Genomic DNA, 21943 nt, shown 5'->3' on the forward strand with positions numbered 1-21943 from the left:
TTTACTGAGGGTCTACTTGAAGATGTACTTCGTGGCTAGTTCACACTTGTGCCAGGCTGTTTCATCCCTGTTACCATTAGTTCCTCAGTTAATCAGTGCCCACAGGGTGCATTTGATAACCTGCACACAGTCTGATGCTTTTTTCCAAAAGAGAAAAATTGCACCCGTTTTTTTCCTTGAAAAAGAAAAATGACAGCTGGCAGGTGGGCATTGAATTTTTAATACTCATGAAGACCTAGTTGGTGTTTTAACACCTTCCTCTGCTTGATAACTTGCTTGTTTGTTGTTCTGTGTAATAGTATTTCTTGAAAACTATTATAGAAAGATGAGAACATACCTGGGATTTTGAGATTTCTTTGTCATCTTGTCTGCTTCCCCACTCTCTTCAGAAAATGCTTGTACATTGGTTACCCATATTTGGGGAAGTGATTGTATAATGGTGACATTTTAATCTTTCTTTTTTCAACTAGACTTTTTTTTTTGGGGGGGGGAGGATGTTTGTGTGATAGTTTAAAATAGATAATATTATAAACAAACAGGGTTCCTTATATGGATAGCAGGAAAGTCTTGTATGCTGTGAGATGCTGCTGCATGCACAGTAATTTATTCCTTTACCAGTTAATCTCAAAATTATCTGAATGTTGTTGCCTCTTCTCTTTGCAAGCCCCTCTCCAGAATAGATTTGTGATCTTGTGAAATTATGTTTTTTCTTCTTATTAGAAAAAATGTTCTCAGCTCTTTAGAAAAGTAACATCTCTTTATGTTAAAGATGTAAGCATTTACTTCTGTCATCTGAAAAAATCAAAATGAGAAGGTAGAGGGCACAGTCTAAAAAAATTTGGTTTCTATTTTATGATGCTGAGATAACAATGGCTTTAGCTGGGAGTTATAGTTGGAACGACAAACACAGATCAGAGGTCAGTGTTGGGAAATGCATTCAAATGCTGCTGTTCAGATCCTAGAAATACAGAGAAAATCAGTCCTACTGAAAGTATAGCAGTGTTAGTGTATTTGCAAGCCTGTAGAGTCTTCTCCCATAGTATTTGGTGTTTATTTCCTCAATTTTATTTTGAATTACAAAGACAAAGAGCTTAGCATATCCAGGATGTTTTTTAAAATGCTAGTCAATGCACAGCCAGTGTAAAACTTGACCTTCCACCCTAACCTCTATTTCCCTTTTTGCCTTTTTATTTATTTTTTTAATGTAGTATGAATTGAATGTCTGCTTTCTTGGGAGTATTTCCCAGAGACCTGCTGAATAGTTGTTAGGTCACTGCAATAATTTTCAGTGACAGAGAAATTTGGGCCTCACATAAAGTTCTCTGAGCCCTTTTGGATCCTTTCTAGCAGTTTCCAGTCCCTTTTTGTGAGCCTGCTACAGAGACCACAAATGAATCCTCTCCCTTTTTCCACTGGGTTTGAGCCAGAGGCAGAACTGTAAATAGATGAACTGTCGGACAAGGCAGCAAAGTTTTGAATATTTATTTTTCATTCTTTATTTTTATGGTTTTCATTATTTAGGCCACCTAGGGAAAGCATTTACTAGTGCTGCAGAGTAGTGCAGCTGTGCAGCTCCACTTCCCATTTTGACTCTGGCTCCTATGCAGAGCAAGGTACCTGCACTCCCTTCAGTTCCTGCCTGTGATGTGACCCAGCTTCAATCACTGCAGTTGATTTGTCCCCACAGAATGGTTGGGTTTGTGTATGTTTTGTGAAGGAGGGACTGTATCCTAAAAGTCCAGACCTTGCTTTCATAGAGCATGTACATGGCAGTCATGCAGTCCTAGAAGATGGCATTTCCCTTGGAGACTTGCAAGGTAAGCTTTCCTGGCAGCAATGGAACCTGCAGCAAAGAAAAGGAGAAACAGTGAGGTGGAGTCTGCAGGGTAGTCCCCTAAATGGAGCTGAAGTCCCCTGAATGGAGCTGAAGTCCCCTGAATGGAGCTGTCTGCTGGCACAAGAAAAATTCTTTTTTCAAGAGAAGGCAGCAATCATAGTTGTGTTTGACAATTTCTGTTATGTTGAGAGGCAAAGCTCATGTATTTGGGATCAAAGGATTCTTTTTTCTTACCCTGGACATGTTAGGCTTTGGCTTTTGTTTTTTTATCATTGATCTGAGGAATAATAATTTCTAGAGTGAAGTCCAGCTCAAATTCTTCTTCTAATGTTCTCTTGGTTATACTTCTGATATCTGATCTTACCTACTCTAAAATTTAACAAAAATCTAAGTTCTGTTTCAAGTAAGACAGAGGTTAAATGTATGGATCAGATGCCCTTCTGTAATAACCATCTTTTTTAGGTTATCTTTTTGCAAGTACAAGGGAAATACCAGCATGAAATTAGCAATTAGTAATGACAGATACATTTTAAATACTACTAATAAGATACTAATGAAAAACTAGATCCTATATGAAATCCTTTGAAAATTCCAGTAATCAGAAGCTTTGGCTTCAGTGATCTTGAAATATCACCCCAGGATCTTGGGTACTAGTTTTGTTGCCTAGCAAAATCCAGACCACTGGCAGTTCACCTAATATTTTAGGGAATGGGTTTTCTTCTCTGAGACTGTTTAAGGTCTGAGAAATCTGCCATGAAGTGGAACACTCAAAAATTTAGCAGACATTTTAGGAGAAAGGGTTGCTTGAGGGAAATGCTGCAAGTAGGTGTCCTCTCTATTTCTAGCTACTTAAAAGCCATGACTTCTGATTTTTTTTTAGTTCAGTTTGGTAGTATTGTTCTTCTTGAATCTTCAGGGTTTATCAGTATCACCTCTTGGGGAAGTTTCCTTTTTGCATTCTTTAAGTTAGCTGCTGGAAATCAGCACTTGAAGATCAGTTATTTCATAAATATTCTGTAAAACAGAGCAGTATCTACGCCTTTCAGATTTTTAACCAATATCTGCACTATTTGTCATCTTCATTGGCTGATTTTACTGCAGCAGTTGGCAAATTTGAGATTGATTGCTGTCAAAGCTGTTTTGTATATAAATAAGTTCAGAGGAGATAGAAGGTAATGGAAAAGCTTTCAAAGAAGATAAGGAGGTGCAGCCCATTTATGGTACACTGATGTTTTAGTGCCACGCTGACTTGAACATTTTTGTGGCTACTGTTCAGCTGGAGTGCTTGGGCCTTCCTTGAAATCTTGGGAGCTGTCTGTCACTTGGGATTCAGTTTTTACATGAGGATGATGTATCTTGCCCCAGTTTTAAGGATTAGATATGAAGCTTAGGAGGGAAAAGAAAGCATTTAGTAATTTTAAAACTCAGCACTGAATGTATCTCTGATGCTTCAAACCCTTTAACAGGGCTTTTGAAAGTAAGACAAACTATTTAGAAAGGCTGAGAAATTTGTACCTTTTAAGAACTTACTGAAGAGGGAGAGCAAATGGGAACACAGCTAAGCTGTCAGCTTCTGCTTTTGAAATACATAGGCTGCTGTGCTTTGATTTAAGGCCTTGTCTGTGTGTAATTGTTTCTGCTTCATTGTAGTATCCTGGCACTGTGAAAGCAGCACACTTCCTCCCCTTAAAATCCTCATATTCTTACAGTTTGTGTATGTTGGTGTCTTTCCATTACAGTTCAAACTGGTACGTGCAAACCTAGTCTCTAAAACACTTGTACAGGTATAGCTGCTAATATTCACTAAGATTCAGAGCCATCAGTCATTTTAAGAAAAAGCAAAATCAAATAGCATCCTTTAGCAAATAGCATCCTTTCCTAAGTAGACCAGTACAGCTCTTAAGTGTAGCCTGGCCTTTCTATTGGGTCTCCATACAGACCAGTATGCACTGAGAACTAAGTTCATCATACTGAATTACCACTTCATGTCCTCTCAAATGAGAATAAAGCAACTTCACTTACAGTGAATGCTGCATAAATGCCTACTTGGATATAATATAGCATCTGTGAGGGGGCTTTTTTCTATTTCAGACTTAAATATGTTTCGTTTTCTTGAGAATCTCTCTTGTTCCATGTGTAAGTTCTCGCAGGCTGTGTTTCTGCAGGATATACTTAGCTTTAAGAGTTCTTTTTCCCCTCTTCTCCCCAATCACTGTAGCATTTCTTCCAATTGCCAATGTGGTACTACAGTGCTGCATTGATTTCTGTCCTCTGATAGTTTGTCCTTGTATGTGGTTTTGCTCAGCATGAAGTCTTTGTCTTTGAAGTTGATGAATTCTTCATCGAGGCCACGTGCACCGAGTTGTTCCCCAGGCTGGGAAGTGTGATGCTGGGGGGAAAGGGTCACAATAGGCATTGCAAATATTCTGTGGTAGGCTTTTGCATTGATTCTCCTGATAGGAAATAGGATCTCCTGCTGAAATGTAATATTAGCATTTTTGCTGTGTGCAAATGCATGATTGGATTTGAAAATTCCTATTTATTACAGCTCTGAAGTTCACAAGCTGCTGTTTGACTAGAGTACATGGGAGGATGTATCCTGTTTGTATTTCTAATGGAGTATTTCATCCAAGAGGATAGAATTATACATACAGAAACAACTTTAACACAGAATCTAGGCTGTCTGCTTGGTTTGTTTTTTTTTTTTTTTTATCAAGGTAGATGTTTTCTGTATGACCTTAAAAAAAAATCCTTATCTCTTAAAAGAAAATAAATGCCTTTAGTCACATTACAAGGGAAAATGGTTCTGTTTCCTTGATTGTACTCGACACAGCATCTTTGAAATTAATCTTGAGAAGTTCTCTGATTGATCTTGCTTTTTCTAGGTCACTGAGCTATATTTCCAAAGTGTTTATACAATCTATTGGAATCAATAAACAATTTAAACTGATGTAACTGCAGAATGTTTGCAAGTCCCAGGGAAAATTGAAAGTATGACAAAGAATACAGCTGTAGAAGTTTATTTCATTTATCAGGACAAACAGTCATTGAAGTGAAATGACTTTCCTATCAACACTGCAATATGATAGTGACACCTTAATCACATAAATAAGTAGCTAGTCATTTTAAAAACTCATTATTGGTGATTCTGGGCAAATGCAATCCCTTTATTTATACTTCAAAAAGCTGTGCTCTAAAGTCAATCGGAGAGTCAGAACGTTGTAAAGAGGTTTCACTTCAGATTATGCTTGTTATATTTCAGGCAGGGTTTTATTTTAGTTTGAGTTTTGCTTCCCATAAATGTTAACATTATGACTTTAAATCTGGCTTAGACTCTATAGTTATCACTAAAATGAGACAATACAACGCTAGAAAAACTATTTAAAAAGAAGCTGATACTGTGTTTAATCGCACTTAAGGTTCTGATTTTTTTTCTCTTTTTTTTTTTTTTTTTAGTAAATGATGTTTTCAGTGCATGAGATGCTAACATTCCTTATACCACAGCGCACACTAGTGGATTGTATCACTAAAACCACCTGAAGAAAGAAATCTAATAGTTCTTGAATTAAGTACTTAAATCTTCTTGCAGACACAGCCACATATTTTCTAAATGAATACAGTAGCAAGCTGAGTTTTCTTTTTTCCAAAAGTAAATACATTTATCTCCTAGGTTGTTTGTAAATTTAAGGTTAATAACAATGATGTGAAATCTTACATACGAATTTCATAACATTTATTTCCCAGAGGCAATCTATTCCAACTTCTTTGCTCAGTGCCAGCAACCCAGATCTTAGAAGAAGAGCAGCTGTTGTATAAATAAGAGAAAATGCCATGACTTCATGGGTCTGTCTTTTGTTTGTCAAATGGGAAATGATTCACTCTCATTGCATCTAGGATGCACGTTTTAAACATGCATTTTGGAGGTGGTTTAATATTAGTAAATGTTTGAAAATGGTAATAGGAGGATGATCGTAACACTCCAGCCTTTTTCTTTTATCTCTCTTCTTTAAAAAGCAAAGTTTTTTTTCACTGCTAGTGATGGAGTGCATGCATTGTAACACCATATATCAAACTGGATTTCAATGTGTTAGGGAAATTAATGTTCCTGCCTGCTTAAGGGACCTAAACTTCTGTTTCTTTAAAGGCATTGCTTTCCTCCCCTAACAAAACTCACAAACCATTTGGCTTTCTTTTAGGAAAATTTATGTGAGAGCTTTTAGTGCAACAGATTGTTAGATTCTAGTGTGCAAAAGAATTGAACAGTATGGATTTGCCATACATGCTTTTGGGTTTTAAATCAGTCCTTAATGTTCAGGATGCTAATATGAATGCTATAGCCAGCTTTGTGAAAATTCTTTCCTGTAATAATCCAAATATAAACAATGTTAAATGTCAATAGAAATATGGAGAATACATCTCCCTATAGATTAAATGATTCATCTTCCCAGTACCATGTCACCACCTGGCACCCTTTCTTCAGGTTAAAATAAAACTGTTCAGAAATAGTCAGATCACCCCAAGGAAGCTCATAAATAGGCTGAAAATATTTAGTTTCTTTAGAGCAGGGAGAGGTATTTCAGAAAGGTAAGCAAAAATAAGTGGGTCCAAATATGTTAATTAGATACAAGAAAATAGAAGAAAGTTAATCAAAAGCAGAGACCTGGTAACCTTCTAGTTACAATAATTTTTACCTGATTTCTCTTTTCTTTTTCTTTTTTTTTTTTTGATTTTTTAGTTTAAAAATTTAATATATTTCTGAGTGTACTAACATGTGGAGGTAGTTATTGATCCTGTTCTTAAAATCTTTTTTGCCTCCCTTAACAGAGTGAGAATAACTATTGCTATTTCTGCCAGCTTCTGAACTTGTTGAGCGTGAGGGTTTTGTTCGTATTAGTAAAGTGGGAAAAAATGTGATGCTAAACATAAAAGGGAAAAAAAAGCAGAACAGGTTGCCCAGGGAAGCTGCCCCCTCCCTGGAAATGTTCAAGACCAGGCTGGATGGGGCTTTGGGCAAGTGGGTCCAGTTGTCCCTGCCCATGGCAGGGGGGTTGGAACTGGATGATGAACTTTAAGGTCCCTTCCAGCCCAAACCATCTGATGCTTTTATGAAAATCCAAAAGCAACGTAAAATGCAGTTCCATCTTGTGAAATAAAGATTGGGAATTGGCAGGTTTTTAACTCCATGGGCTTTCCAGTTTGCATGCATTAGGGTTATCTTCCTGTTGATTTATTCCACTGAAAAGAATTTCTTATGTGTAGTATTTCCTTTAAAAAGAGAAAAATGAAACCTGATAGCAGCAAATAGAATTACTGTGTAGCATTTCTATTCTATAGGGACAATATAAACATTATGGAAATATTACTCATGTTACAAAATCATCAACATTTTCTGTTTTGCATCTCTGTTGGTACTGTGGATGCATACTGTTTATGCACTGCTTTCAAATGTTTCTTTACCCCAGAGGAGAAAAAGAACCAAATCTAAACATTGTGTGTGTTCCAAACAGAAGGCCTGTTTCATAATTTTAAGAAAAAAACAAATGTGAGTCAAAAGCATGCTTGAGCTTTTCAACAAGAAAATATTTCTTCTGTTTGTTTTTCCTCTTCTCTTGCAGATTTAGCTCTGGTTGGCTTTCACCAGCAAATGGAGATGAGATCCATAAAAGAGTTAAAAATATTTTAAGGACACACAGTGCTAGACAGCGCCTCAGATTTGTAAGTTTGACTGCATGCTACATTCTTCTTTAAGACAACTGAGGTAGATATCTACAGTCTAGAATTTATTACAATGTTTTCTTTTGAGGCAGCCTTGATTGTAGAAATATGGATTCAGCATAAAAGCTGAACTATTTCATACTGATTTCATGGGCTGCTGGTATAGGCAACCCTCTCACAGGATGTTAAGGTCAATTGTGTTTTTTTATATCTGGTTCCCCACTTCCAATGTAAGCAAAAAATATATTACAGAGCTGTAGAACATCAAGGCTTAACATCTTGTGCAGCTGCACATCAGCAGCTGCTGGTGTCCAGCTGTTTGTAGGGCTAATACTATTCTTCATGTGTGCTTTTTTCCCTTAATTACCTGGCTTTCAGTGAACAGAGCTCTTCATCTAATGAGATTATGCCCAGGATCAGAGTATTTTGTCCTTAAGTCTGATGGAATTTTGAAGTGTGGTCTTAGACAGATGGAAGTTTTTGCTGTTGCAATTTTGAGAAAGCCAGCTGGGGCACAGGATCTTCCCAGCCAAAGCACTGTACAAGTTGAGCAGCAAGGTAATTCATCTGTAAAGAGCTTAAGGTCCTAAGTGTGAGGCAAGGTAAAAAGATGTAGGGATGAGAGGTAGGTAAGATTAAGATAAGGAGCTTTGGTGAAATTATTTTTTATGTCTGACAATCTGACACATGCATTATTGATTGGTTAGAAGACACCCAAGTCTCTCAATGAGGAAAAAGGCATCTTTCTTGCAGTGACTCTACTGACTGGGAGTCAATCCTACTGATTGCACTAAAGCCATGGCAGAGGGCTGGGGTAGAAATGGAGGTTGTTGTCTAAATCCACTGTTGCAAGATGGACCAAAGAACATCTGTCTTAGCTCTGAAGTCTTGATTTTTTTTTTTTTTTTTTTTCTCAAGCATAGTTATCCTGGGCAGCTCCTTGCCTGCATACTCTGATAATCTGATTATTTTCTCATTTCTGTTCAATCTTCATTTCATTTTTAGGTTAGTTGTGCTTTTTGTTTTAATCTGAAAAACCTTTTCTCATGCATGCTAAGACTGTTTGATCTCGTTCCCACTGTACCTCCCTGCATTTGTAGATGAACATTATGATCTTGTGAGCTGCTGCATCTCAAATAGAAGATGCCCATCACATATTTCTGTGTTTCAGCTGCTCCAAAATAGGTACAAATCATGTCAAATGCTTCTCTGATCTTTCAATGAACTTAAGATAAGAAATTGAATTTCATGACAGTCCAGCACCTACATGTAATGAAAGTTTGCACAGCCTGAACCATCTCCAGTGGACCTTGACTACTTTCCTTGAACAGCAGACCATGACTTTATGATAAGAGATCTACTTGTTTGTTAGAACTGGGTGTCTGGTTACACAGTCTGTCCATCCAGTCATAAAGGCTATGAAATATAACATTGGGTAAAGGAGAATTAAATAATTTTTTCCTGTTATTTTCTTCAGGATTGTGAGGGTACTGCATAAGATTTTTGTGTCTTTAATTGCCAACCAGGCCAGAAAAATGCTGGATAAGGACCATTTTTCTCCCTTCATTTTCTTCCACTGAGGAAAAGGAATGGGAGGATGTTAGAGAAGTCTCACAGTGGTTGATAGTTGTGTGCTAACAGCAGCTGACCTGCTTGAAAAAAAGTCAGGTCTGCTAGTAGGGATTACCATGAATTGGTTGTGCTGACCCCAAATCTAAGCTTCCTTCTTATGCCATGGATGGAAGAGTCATAATAAAAGTGAGGGAGTAGTAAAGCAAGTGCACTGGCAGTGCTGTGAGTAGATTTTGGCACCGGTCTGGATCTTCTTCCAGACCTTGAAAGGTTAAAAAATGTCTCTTATTGTCTCATTCCAAAGAGCCTTATGCTAAATAACCAGTCCCAGCAGCATCCAGCTGTGTTCTGCAAAATTTTGCTTCCACAGTGCTCTGTAAAAACACTGTGACTGGAACTCTGCTGCAGATTCCTTAGGGTGTCCACTGTAGCTTTCTGCTGTGACATTCTGACAGTATCATAATTTATGTTTCCATCTTTTTTGGCTTTCCAGAGCATAATTTGCCTCTGGCAAGTGCTACAGTCTTATTTACCACTGTACTCCATTTCCTCTTCAGTGCTTTGTAGTCTGTGACTGCTGAAGGAAGAGCATTTTCCTGTTTACAAACACACTTATTACCTCAAGCTTCACCACAATAAGTTGTGTTAGGTTTTTCCTCATCCATATGCCTGCCATTCAGCTTCCTCTGCATCTTGTTGCCATCTACTGCTGCATTTATTGTCATTTCTTCCAGTCCTCTGTTACATGCAAACCTGATTATTTTTACTGCACAGTCTTTTTCCCACTTATTTCTTCTATAGCATGAAAGATGATTTTGTTTACTAATCCTTACAGCAATTGGCTTCTGCTAAAAGTGTCACCTAATATTACCTCCTAAGTAGTGTCTTTGCTCTTCAGAGGAGAGTGAACATTTTTGTGTGTAGTGGAATTTCTACCCCCCTGCCTCAGGTGAGCAACTGGCTCCCTTCACGAGATGTTTTGTTTCTTCCTTGTCAAAGAGGGCAAATATGGGTCAGTTGATGTCCAGATAGCATTTGGGAGGTAACAGTGCTTTTTAGTCACTCCTGAGAATACCACTGAAGGGTCATTCAGTGTATCAGAGGTATTTTTTTAAAGTTGGGTAAGCAGGTTTTCAGACCTGTATGTGGAATCAAAGTATTTAGAGCTGTAGAATTCTGTCTGGTACAATGCATTAAATGGATAACTGTAGCTCATTATAAGATCTAATAAATAATAAGTTTTAGGTTCTTTTTCCCCTCTTCTGCAAGAAACAGAAGGCAGTGAGCAGTAGGTTTCATAGCATTTAACCAATGTGTTTATTGGGGATTATTGAAGCTTGTGCTGTCTGCATAGTTCTTTAGATCTACACTGTCTAGAAATTCTTTCCAGTTTATTACCTGAAAATTATTAGCTGAGTTGTACTGAACTTAATTAAAAGTGTTCATAAATGGCATTTGGCTCATTACACTTCATCCCTTTCTCCCCCAAGAAATGTAAGCACTTTAATAGTCTTCTCCTAAATAGGAAGAAAGTATTTTTGAAATGAGATCATTGTAATCAGAAACCAATGTAATGAGAATTTGATTTCTGTGTTCTTTTTTTTTTTTTTTTTTTTAAGGATGACAGCAATGCAACAAAAGGAGACTTGAGTAAGACAAGAGAATCTTTGTGTAGAGCACCTTTATCCATGAGGGAACTGCAGAGCAGGTAAGGAGTTTTTGCCTGGCCAAGGCAGAACAGTCAATGCTCATTAATACTCATACCCTTTGAAATTTGGCTAAAAATGTCTCTTCCAATTTTGAGTTAGGCAATTGTATTCCCATTGCACTGGGAAAAGGCTTCTGTAGGAGTTAGTCCTGGCAAGTTTTTTCTCCTAAAATCAAAACATGGTTACTATCATTATGCTTTTCATGCTGTTTGTTACTCTGCTGGTATAGTTTTCATGAAACACCAATTTTGGATCTGGACTTGGTCATAAAAATGATCCATGGGCAATAGTTTTTGGGTTTTATCCACCAGAGATTAAATGTAACTTTAACAATAACCAATTGGTTATTTTTTCTTAAAACTATGGAAATGCAGAAATACATTGAAGTTTTCTTAGTGATATGGGTTTGGGCTGTTGTTTGGGCTGCTTCTTCCAAAACATGTATTTGAGAAGCATCTTAAAACCCACACCAAGTGTAGATACTGGGGCTTAGTGTGTCAGCTCACATCTTGAAAACCTGGTTAAATTAGGTTAATAATTTTGTGTACTCATATATGTGCCTGGGGTCTCATGCAAATATTTCACTTAAAAGACAGAAATTGAATATATTTTGACAACTTCTGTAGCAGAAGTTATCAAAATGATGTTTTCTATGTATACACATGGTATTTTGTAGAATGATTTGGGTACTTGTTGGAGGAAGGATACAAAATAATGTAAAATATTTTGGGGGTTGTATGGATTTCCCATTTTTCTTTATATTCAGATCAAAAGTCCTAGAAGTCTGGTGCTTAATTTAAGAGGTCCTGACAGTAGGAAAAAAAAAGGTTTTACTTTGATAATTAGATTTGTTGCAATATTTTGTAACAAAGGCTCTCAAACCACCACTGTATACCACTGGAAGGAGGGTAATATGAGCATCACAGCAAACTTCTGCTTGCAGTTTGTAAGCTTCTAAAGAGCTAATTCATGTTTTGTTGGCTTTTTGAAAAATTCCTGTGATTCAGAGTCACCTCTGCATAAGAGATCTTGCTGGCCTTAGATTTTCACTGTATTCTGTGTGTAGCCTTTTTGCTCCTTTATCCTTTGTCCTGACAGCTGCTGCAATTTAATTGTGTAGGCTGTGTTTGTGAGAGGGAAAGTGCAAGTTTTTGTTTCGAGGCAGCTTTGGGGACTTTGATGCTGAAACTGCAGACCATGAAAAAAAAAAGAAGAAAACAAATCCTAATACTAGAGAACCAAGAAGTGATGGGATATGAAATGTGGCATTCAAGTTGGGAAAGGACTTGCTGCTTGGGTTTAGAGGCTGGCAGCAGCAGAAACATTCACTGAAGGGCAAGACATAAAAGGACTGGAGGACAAGCCTGGCTGCTGAGTGTTTGTCACACTGCTCATAAACAGGACACGAGGACAGAGACAGAGTTCAGAGAAGGACATGGTGCTGTCGACCAAATGTTGGCAGTAAAGTAGATGATTGAAAACCACTGGGACTAAGGAAAAGGTCTGTGTTTTGTGAAATATTTAGTATATGATTCACTCCGAAAAGAACTTCTGGGACTCTTAAAGGAGATGTATGATGGAACAAAAGCATATGACAGGTATTTCAGAGCAGGGAGTTGCGTGCAGAAATCCTGCTGTTAATATGATTTGTGAGTGTAATTCCCAGATTGCTTAGCTCAGGTTGTCAGCTGTGTTTCCAGCTGAGACAGGAGAAGAACTCTTCCCTAACTTGGCTCTGTCTTTGTCCACACCAGTGCAAGTGTCTCATGTGCAAGGCCTGGCTGATGGAAATAGGTACACACACACACACACACAGCTCCAACAAAAGAAGGGAAAAGAAAGCTGGTGTCTTCTTTAAGTCTTTGTCAGTGCCAGAATAAGGAATGTGGGAAAGTTACTGCTGCTTTTTGAGTCTCTCCTTTACTGCAATTAAAGTGGTTGGATTCACAGTGTTTCTGTGTAGATAAAGCTTTTAGTAACAGAAAAGGCAAGCATGAGGCTGACTGCCGGAAATGGATTCTAAGGAAAAGAGTGTCAGACCTGTTGTATATTTACAAGTGCCACTCCTAGTGCCATGCTGACTTGTTGGATTCTCCATCAGGAGTGAGTTAACACAAACTGCAGAATGGAGGAGGTAAAACTTCCAACTGTTGATGGTCCCCAGGGTACTGACCTCCCTGCTTTTAACCTGGCCCTGTGTAACTTCTCTGATGATCTTGCTTCTGGTAGGTTGGTTCCTCTGTGCCCAAACTGTGAAGAACAGTCCACCCTGTCAAGGACAATAAAGGGTTTTAAATTTTCTTTACACTATTGACTGACTTGAAATGTTGGTTCTTTATTGAAAAAGTGTGAAAGTGGCCTCCCTCCCTTTTTAATACTAGAGCCAAACAAAGGTTTTCTTGTTGCTTTATGTGATTTAGATTGGCATCATCATAATACTTGAATGTAAGAAATCTAAAAGCAAATGCCGTTCCTTCTTTTGTTTTCTACAGAAACAGTTTAGAAATCTGAATTTAGAAAACGGGTCCTACATCTTCTTCTTCTTCCCTCACATCTTCCTTACTTAAAGTGAGAAAATTGTGTTTTGATGAAGCTAGCTAGAAGTGTATTTATAAGCCCTTTGACATAAGGTTTCTTTCCATTTTGTCACAGGTGTTTACTCATACTAACTTGAGGACAGCTTTCAGTACTGATTTGACTGCAGCAGATTAATACAGGATATATATATATAAGAAAAATCAGAGCTTCCTTGTGAAATATAATGTCTTTCCTACGTGAAGATGGTCACTGTCAGCTTCACGTTCCAGACTGAGAAATTCACAAAAGACCAAAGATTGCTCAGTCCTAAGTGTCTTAAGCACCTAAATCCCTGAGCAGATGTGAAAAAGGTCACCTCAGTAATAATTTTTTGCTTCTGATTTTTTGAGCTACTTGTTTTGTGCTGTATTGCAGGAAAATGGCTCATTTCATTATATGACACAAGTCTTTGTTTGGGAAGTTTCAGCAGAAAGCAAATCCTCAGGAAATTTAGATATATATGCTTCAGATTTGTCAGGGTTGCATAATGAAATTCGGAGAATAAATTTCACTTCATAGATCTAGGAAATAATTTCTCAAAGCAACTGAAATATGAGGCTGTATTTGTGTTTAGTATGAAAACAGTGACACAGAAGATGGGGTGGGGAAGGAGCACTCAATTGCCACTATATCATAATGTATTTGGTGGAATACTTAATTCAAGATGCTTCCGATAGAGCACTTTACAGCTGCAACCACAGTAATTTAATACACCTCTGATAGATTGTCTTCATATTGAAATAGCTGCTTGTGGTTACATTTTGACCTTCAGAGGACACAAAAAATCCTCCTGTGTTGCTCTCACATAGGCTTAGTGCTTAGTCACACTGCCTGTCGAAATACAGCAAAATGACTGCATGCTCTTTGAAATTTAATGCTTTTTTTATTTGGGAGGTAGTCTCAAGTGCACTCAGATAAATGGGGGGGAATTTGTGTAATTGAATAACATGGGGCTCCCATTTCTTGGCAGTAGCTGCAGTGCAGTTTTTGTTTCAGTATGTGCAAGGTAATCTGTGTTTAGCTGCTCTACATTTGTATTTCTGCTGGTTTTGTGCTTCTGATTCTTCTCCCTTTTTGTGATTTGATCATTATTTCTTATCTTTTTTTCTGTTGACAGTTCACCAGTGCAGCAGAAAACTGCTCTTCACTTGGATAATGGTGAATATTGGTCTAGTCATGCAGCTGGATACAAAGGGAAGTCTCACAGAGCCATCTTTGAAGAGAGTCTCGAGAAAATATATAGAAACCTGTACCAAAAAGCTGCTGGCACTGTTTCAGACCCAAAACTTCACTCCTGATACCAATTCACCAGGAAATGCACAGTATACAGTGTCCATGTTTTTAATGAAACCTATTTTTATGTAACGAATATTTGTACTCTATTTTTAGGGTGTAATTACTGTTGGGCAGAATTTTGGAGAAATGGGGTTTTGGCTGGTTTGCTAAAAGGAAACTATTAACATCCCCCTGGGTGTCCATGTTCCCTTACCCAAGAAAAGCCAAACCATCACATGCCATGACACCAGCTAAACCCCCTCACAGTTAATCAAGATGGTGTTGCTTCTTTGAGACCATGAAAAGACAGTCGTTTGAAGACTTACCAGTCCCCTGGACATTCCTGTTTCAGTTGCAGCCAATTCTAATTAAATAATTAAAGCTGTTTAGTGACATAAACAGAACTGGTTGAGGAAGCAATGTCCTGGTGATAAGATAGGGGTTCCAAAGAGGAAGGTGAATGTGATTTTTTTTATTTTAAAAATCAAATTTAAATTTTAAAAATTTAAAAATCTTTCATCTGTGATGAAGGGAATTGTTTTCTAGAAAACTGCCTTGGATTTTTGAGAAAGGTGGCAACTGATCCTAACCCATAGCATTCTTTCAAAGTGATTTCAAGCACCTTTACTCGTGTATTTTCTAATGCTGTCATTTTTTTCAAAGAAGAAAAGTCATCTTCACACACCATGTGCATTTGAAAGTTTCCAGACTCTCTTGAATGCAGCCATGACATTTGTCACTATAACTTTTAATTTTGAAAATATGAATAAGAAAGGAATGTGGAAGGGGAAATACTGGAGCTAGTCAGCAAGCTCCTCATATACCTCAGTGCAGGCCTTCTGAAGCTCCTGCATCACAATCCCACCTAATTTGGAGCCTGTCCTTTCTAGTCTGCAGGGATCCTGTTGGCAGAAATCGCATCATTTCTGCTAAAGGCCACCAAATGTTCATCTGCAGTTTGATGCTTTCCCCAGGGGTGGAACCTTTTCAGCCTTGCATTGAGCAGATTCCACATTAGCAGACCGGGGCAAATTGCCCATCTATTGAAAAGCAGAATGCTTTAAAAGGGCAAGAGTGTCCATCTCCTGCTTCCTTTCAGAATAAAAAAGGGAAAAAAAACCCAAATGCCTGTTCTGGCTCCTTCCCTGGCTGAGTGAACAGATTCAGTTACACCAGTGCCATTTTACCTGTTATGATTGGATAAAGGGTAAAGCTAGCAGTGCAGATGGCAGAACATATGACTGTAACCTGCCAGCATGCCTAGATAAACAAAAACTTGGTCTACTCTGCCTTCCATCCTTTAGTGCTGAGACAACATAATTGATTTGAGAAAGCAGTTGGTGAGCAATTATGCTGGTGGGGAAGCATGTTGAAAGGCTGCGTGCTCCTGTTTCAGCAAGGGGGACTCTCAGAGGAAGCCTCTTGCATATAGACATTTCTGTTCCTTGCAACTGTTAAAGCAGTTGAAGTGGATTAACACTGATAACTTCCTGTCCCTGATGCCATCAGCACTCTGGTGCTTTCAGAGGGCACGAGTTCTCATGCTCTGGGTAGGTGCGGAGCCACTGGATCGGTCTTATTTTTGCAAAGGTCAAAAGTAAAACCTACACGAGGCACGGTGGCCATGGAGGGGGTTGTGCTGCTGGTACCTGGTATTCATGGCCAGCAGGCCCAAGGAAGTGATTCTGCCCCTGTACCAGCACTGGTGAGGCCACACCTTGAGTACTGTGTCCAGTTCTGTGCCTCTCAGTTTAGGAAGGAGATTGAGGTCCTGGAGCAGGTCCAAAGGAGGGCAACTGGGCTGGTGAAGGGACTCGAGTACAGATCCTATGAGGAGAGGCTGAGGGAGTCTGGAGAAGAGGAGGCTCAGGGGAGACCTCATCACTCTCTACAACTCCCTGAAAGGAGGTTGGAGCCAGGGGGGGGGTTGGTCTCTTTTCCCAGGCAACTCTCAGCAAGACAAGAGGGCACAAGAGGTCTTAAGTTGTGCCAGGGGAGGTTTAGGTTGGACATTAGAAAGAATTTCTTTACCGAGAGGGTGATCAAGCATTGGAATGGGCTGCCCAGGGAAGTGGTGGATTCTCCATCCCTGGAGATCTTTAAAAAGAGACTGGATGTGGCACTCAGTGCCATGGGCTGGGAACTGCAGCGGGAGTGGATCAAGGGTTGGACTTGATGGTCTCTGAGGTCCCTTCCAACCCAGCCAATTCTATGATTCTATGATTAGCCTGTGCTCATTAATTCAAAAGGAACAGTTTCTTCTTGCTGTGCAGGAAAGGGATGTTCCAATGGATCCTAAATAGCCAAGGCACATTCTAAGAGGTGTTTTCCAAGCCTTCGGTTTAAAATCTACTAAAACCTAAAGGCTGCTGCAGTTTCCTCTGTGTGTTTGAGCTGTAAGATTCATGGTTTTGCTCATGTTATCCTGCAGTTTTCAATCAGTATTCTGTGTTTTTCCTCCACAGTGTTTTAGTTCAGTAAAAGTTACCCCAAAAAGTAAAAAAAAAAAAAAAAAAAAAACCAACAAAAAAACCAAACACAGAGTCTCCTGGAGACTGGCAGCTCCCTTTCAGCCTTATCTTATTCTGTGACACAGAAGCACTGTGCAGTTTTTCTCTCGTCAGAAATACAGTAGATTTTTAGTCCACGTTTTGTTCAGTGTCTAAAAGGGCCTGAATGCTGAAGCTTTGGGGGTTTTGTGTGATGAGTAAGAACAGAAGTTGCCATGAATTCAAGACACAGGAGGGGATGGGGAAGGTCGGAGGCAACGGTGAAAAAAACAGGTTAAGGTTTTAGAGGGGTCCAGAGGAATAGCTGGGGTGTATCTGTTTAATTCCTCCAGCTGAAGAAAGGAAGCATGTGGTAATGTGGTAACCTTCAGTTTTTCAGTAAAGGTGAAAACTGGATGGGAGGGGGAAGAAGAAAAAAAAAAAAAAAAAAAGGTGTCATATATTGAATTTTGACCAGTATGAATATTCTCACTGTACCTTTTGCATGCAGCATAACAACAAATGAAGCAGATAAACCAGAAGTGTCTTTGGCCCTGCTCCAGCTGTGAGGGGAGATGGTGTGTATAATATCTTTTGGAATCAGCTGCTGCAGGATATGTTTCTCTCTTGGATCAGAGTCATTCCACAGCTTACAGGCAAGAGGGTTCTTTTCCAAGCACTGTGCTGGAAATCCGGTTTGGTTAATGGGAAAACTTTTATCTGAAAAGTGACTTAAGACCCGAATTACTCCTATCTGTCCATAAAATCTGCAAACCACTTCATTTTTAGGAGTGTTTGGCCCCTTCCCTGTTTGCTCAGCTCACCCTCCCATTAATATGCACACAGCTCAAGTGCTCTGAGAGCTGCTGCTCCTTTGCTGCTGCACTATGTGATAAGTATAGGTTCAGGCAGTGAACCAACATAGTAATAAACTGTAATTGTTTAGTGCACCTTGCTTTCTAATACAATTTAAATCCCTTCTATCAAATGCAAATTCCTAGGTTCCTGAGTGGAGCTTTAAATAGCATTTTCTATGCTTGTTCCTTATCTTTTGCCATCCACAAAGTGGTCTGTCAGTGACAGTGGGATGGCAGAATTCCACCCCCCTCATTTTGCCTCCTAAAGGAAAGCTGCCTACTCAAATGAAGAAATAATGGGCTAGATTAAGAGTGAATTAGTGTTTTTCTGGAGAGCCTGTCTCTTTCTCTTGCCCTTCCCAAGTTATTATAGCTCCATAAGTATTCTCACCAAATGTTATTCAGCATCCATTGTTGTTTGCAGGATGCAACCAGTGCAGTATTTTAATCACTTTCATTTCAATAAGTCAGAGCTTGCTTCCTACTTGCTCCCTTCTCTCTTTCCTACAAATAACTTGATATAATTTGGGATCTTGGGGTGGCTTTAGAAAAACTGCCTGCCTGTGTTTGGGAGAAATGCAAATCCTTTGCTGAGTAGTAGTTGCTTTGGAAATCACTCAGTCATTGACTTGTTGTGGGTTATAGCAAAAATGTCAAACTCTTTAGTGATTTGTCTTATCTAAGTTTTCAAGTAGAAGAAGGGAAGCTTAAATTGGTCCACTGGGGACAAGAGGCATAGGGATGGCTACAGGTAGGAGCAACTTTGTAAGACAGATGAACAGCAGAGTTTATACCCCAAGCAGCTGGGAAGATGGTGAGGGATGTTTTTTGAGATTGTGCATCACATTTTAACTTTACTGTTACTTAGGAGACTGCCAAAAGATTGAGGGGAGAAAGAAATCTACCTGTAGGTGTTTGGATTCTTTATTTTGGGGGGGGAGGGGGGGTAAAATAACAGAACATTTAGCTCTGCTCAGTATAATACAGTCTGTTCCCAACTCCTTTTCATTATTACCTCAGCTGTATAATGGGGAGTTTGTGCTCTATTGAAGTTTAATTAAATGACTGTGAAGTGCTTTGGGATCCTGAGGTGAATGTTACAGAAATTATTTTGTGGAAGTCTGACTGAAAGGCCCATCTCATCTCCGGGTTACTAAAAAAGGCTTTATTTTAATTTTCCCAGGTTTATTATGTTTTAATCACACACTTATTAAGCAAGTCTTAATCTTATCAAGTTAGAAACCTATTAAATCTAAGAGATGGCTGAAAAAGATAATGAACTGCTTTACTGCATGTGCTTTCAGGACCTAATCTTTACAGTTTGTATCCTACTCAGCCTCTGTTTCCAGCATGATCTAGGTTGATCCTACTCATACTGATTGCTCTCATGATATTTTTAATTTTTTGTCTTAATATAAATTATTTTATCATCATTATGATGTTTTAGTGCTTTCTGCTAGGTGTACTAATCAGCACTATTCACATCTATCATGTCATTTATTCTCATCCTCTCCCCAGGAAAGCTGGGAAAGTTTGGGAAAGCTGTGCAGCTTGGGAAAGTTTGTTTTATCAGAAGATGTCAGCTGGAAGGAATCTGCCTTTCCAGTGCATGTGCAAGGAACAGCTGATTGTATATTTCTGCCCTTCATAATTTTTAAGCTTGGAAGTGTTTTCTAAGACAGTGAACTATGCAACAGCATTCTCAGCCTTTTAACAGTGGTCACTGAGCTGTATAAATCTTTTAATGTGGAATCCCTGGGTCATAGGAAAGCCAACCATGGTGTTAATTACTGCAGTGGTTACAGAGTGATCATTATCAGGATGCTGAGAGTATCTCAAGAGGTTTGTTTAGTAGTCAGAAGAATCTGGAGAAACTTTGAAATCCATTAAACTTAGCTTAGCTGCTTGAAAACAATTGAAGCTAAGAGGGAACAGCACTTCTGTGGCTGGTCTGAATGAGTTCCCTCACTGACAGAATGGGGTCCAGTTTAGGTGATGGTTTCTGGTAGCACCAGACAACTTGTCCTAGCCCAGTTCTTTTCAGTTTCAACAACTGGACCAGTATTGTGAGGAGTGATCAAGAGCACCTAGTACTCCTGTTTCTGTTTCACACAGTGAGCTATTAAGTACAAGCCCCATTGCATTGGTTTCTACTGCATTGTCTGTGGAATTCAAGGCTTTGTCAACCAAAACCCTGAAAAGATGAGGCTGTAGCTCCTTTTGTTAACAGTGTTGGTTTGCCAAGGCTGGGCAATTTGTTCCCTGTTTGTCTTCAGTGAGAAATTTTCTGAAGTGCAGTGATAATTTGTCTGGATGGCAACATGGGGGAACTATAATCTTTCTCTTTGTTTGATCAATGTGGAGGTTGTACTTTTCCTTGTGTATTTCCATTCAATTCCAGGTGATTGCTTCTGAACTTTCTGCAGCCTGAGCAGTGGTGATCTGAGCTGCCTTCTCACCTCTTCAGGGAATGGAGTTTGCTGTTGCAAACCCCTTGGTTCATAAGAATTTACTGATCCTGAGGATACAGCTCAAAAATTTCATTCTGTGGTCAGGCATTTGTGTAACCCTGGTAGTGCTGATGGCACTGAAGGAGCAGAGCTGCTCACAGGGGGAGGGTGGGAGGCTGAACACAGGGGTAGGATTTGAGAGTGGTTTGCTACCTGCCATGCCATGCATTTTGCATCATCAGTGTATAAAATAACCTGTGGAACCCACAAATAACAAAAGCACCATTTTCATCACTGGAGGGTGTTGAGGTCTGATGCTGATATTTGTATTGTTACAGTGACTTGAATTTCTCAGTGTTTAACTAATTGTGTTGTTACTAAGGCTGTAGCTGCATGGACTGGTTCATTCAGTACTCCAGTAGTAAACATTTGCTAAGGGGTTGCTTTCCCTGCCTGTCTTGTTTTCACCACAGTCATCTAGTGTTTACATACATTTTAGCCTCTGTGCCATTTTTTGAAGGCTTTATTTGTCTCATTGACGTTTTTGGTTTGGATAATACTTAAATATGAAATCCATCTGGGAAGCATATTGTATATTCGCGTCGAGGGGTAAAACCAGTTTTTAATTAAAATTTTATCCAGCGCTTGTATTTCACTTTGTCCTCTTTTATTATGAAACACTTCAATCTTCTCCCTAAAACACATATGTCTTGTGCGTTTCAAGATGTTCCTTGTTGTTCATGCAGAACCAGTTTCTGAGCTCTGTCAGCAGAGTGCCATATGTTCTGGGGTTCATTTCGCTTCTCTGGCGTTTGTGGAGGCAGCAGATTGGATGCAATGCAGCTCAGCTCAGCTCCATTCTTCTCTTTGTAAACTTGTCAAAAGATGAAGAAAGCAGGGAGAAGAAAACACTGCCTAATACTCGAGTGGTTTGAATTGCCAGTAAGTTGGGGTAACTTGGCCAATCAAAATTGAGGTTTCTGGTTTTTACTGGAGGATTTGCCTTAATTGTGGCTTCTGCACAGGCTGTAAAGTGATGCATCCCTCAGTGCTGCCCAGGATCACACCCAAAGCAAGTGCTGAAAATTGAGGTATAACCCAAGCCGTTTGGAAATGACAAGCATTAAGCTGCTCTTAATTTTGCATTGGTTTTAAATTCAAAAGGACAAGAAAAGTGAGTAATGGAGGATGGACATGTGAAGGGGATGTACTTCTCCTTGTTGTCTTCTGGCTTTGTGGAAAATAACTCTTCACTGAATAAATGCCTGGTACTGAACAGAGAAATCTGAAGACTGATGGTGTCCTCCTGTTTAAAAAAACAATAAAAATGGAAAAGTAATTTTTCTTATGAATCCATTCCAGTTTCTTTCCTGACCCAAAATCTTGACCATGGCACAGCAGGTACCATCAGTCTTTAATGTACTGCTGGTATGTAGGAGCACAGCCCTGAGTGCTTATTGAT

The 21943-nt window shown here is 39.1% G+C and overlaps 1 protein-coding gene across 5 annotated transcripts in view; it reads left to right on the plus strand.

Annotated features, from left to right (window-relative positions):
* SPATA6 (spermatogenesis associated 6) overlaps positions 1-21131 on the plus strand; it is a 45543-nt gene extending 24412 nt beyond the window's left edge. For all 5 annotated transcript variants that reach the window (XM_071750199.1, XM_071750197.1, XM_071750198.1 and 2 more), the window contains 3 exons: positions 7453-7552; positions 10744-10832; positions 14528-21131. In XM_071750199.1, the coding sequence (XP_071606300.1) occupies positions 7453-7552; positions 10744-10832; positions 14528-14708 (370 nt within the window). In that variant the 3' untranslated portion in view covers positions 14709-21131. The remainder of the gene's footprint in view (positions 1-7452; positions 7553-10743; positions 10833-14527) is intronic.
* The last annotated feature ends 812 nt before the right edge of the window (positions 21132-21943 follow it).

The sequence above is a fragment of the Heliangelus exortis genome, chromosome 8 (assembly GCF_036169615.1).
Source record: "Heliangelus exortis chromosome 8, bHelExo1.hap1, whole genome shotgun sequence".
Taxonomy (NCBI): Eukaryota; Metazoa; Chordata; class Aves; order Apodiformes; family Trochilidae; genus Heliangelus; species Heliangelus exortis.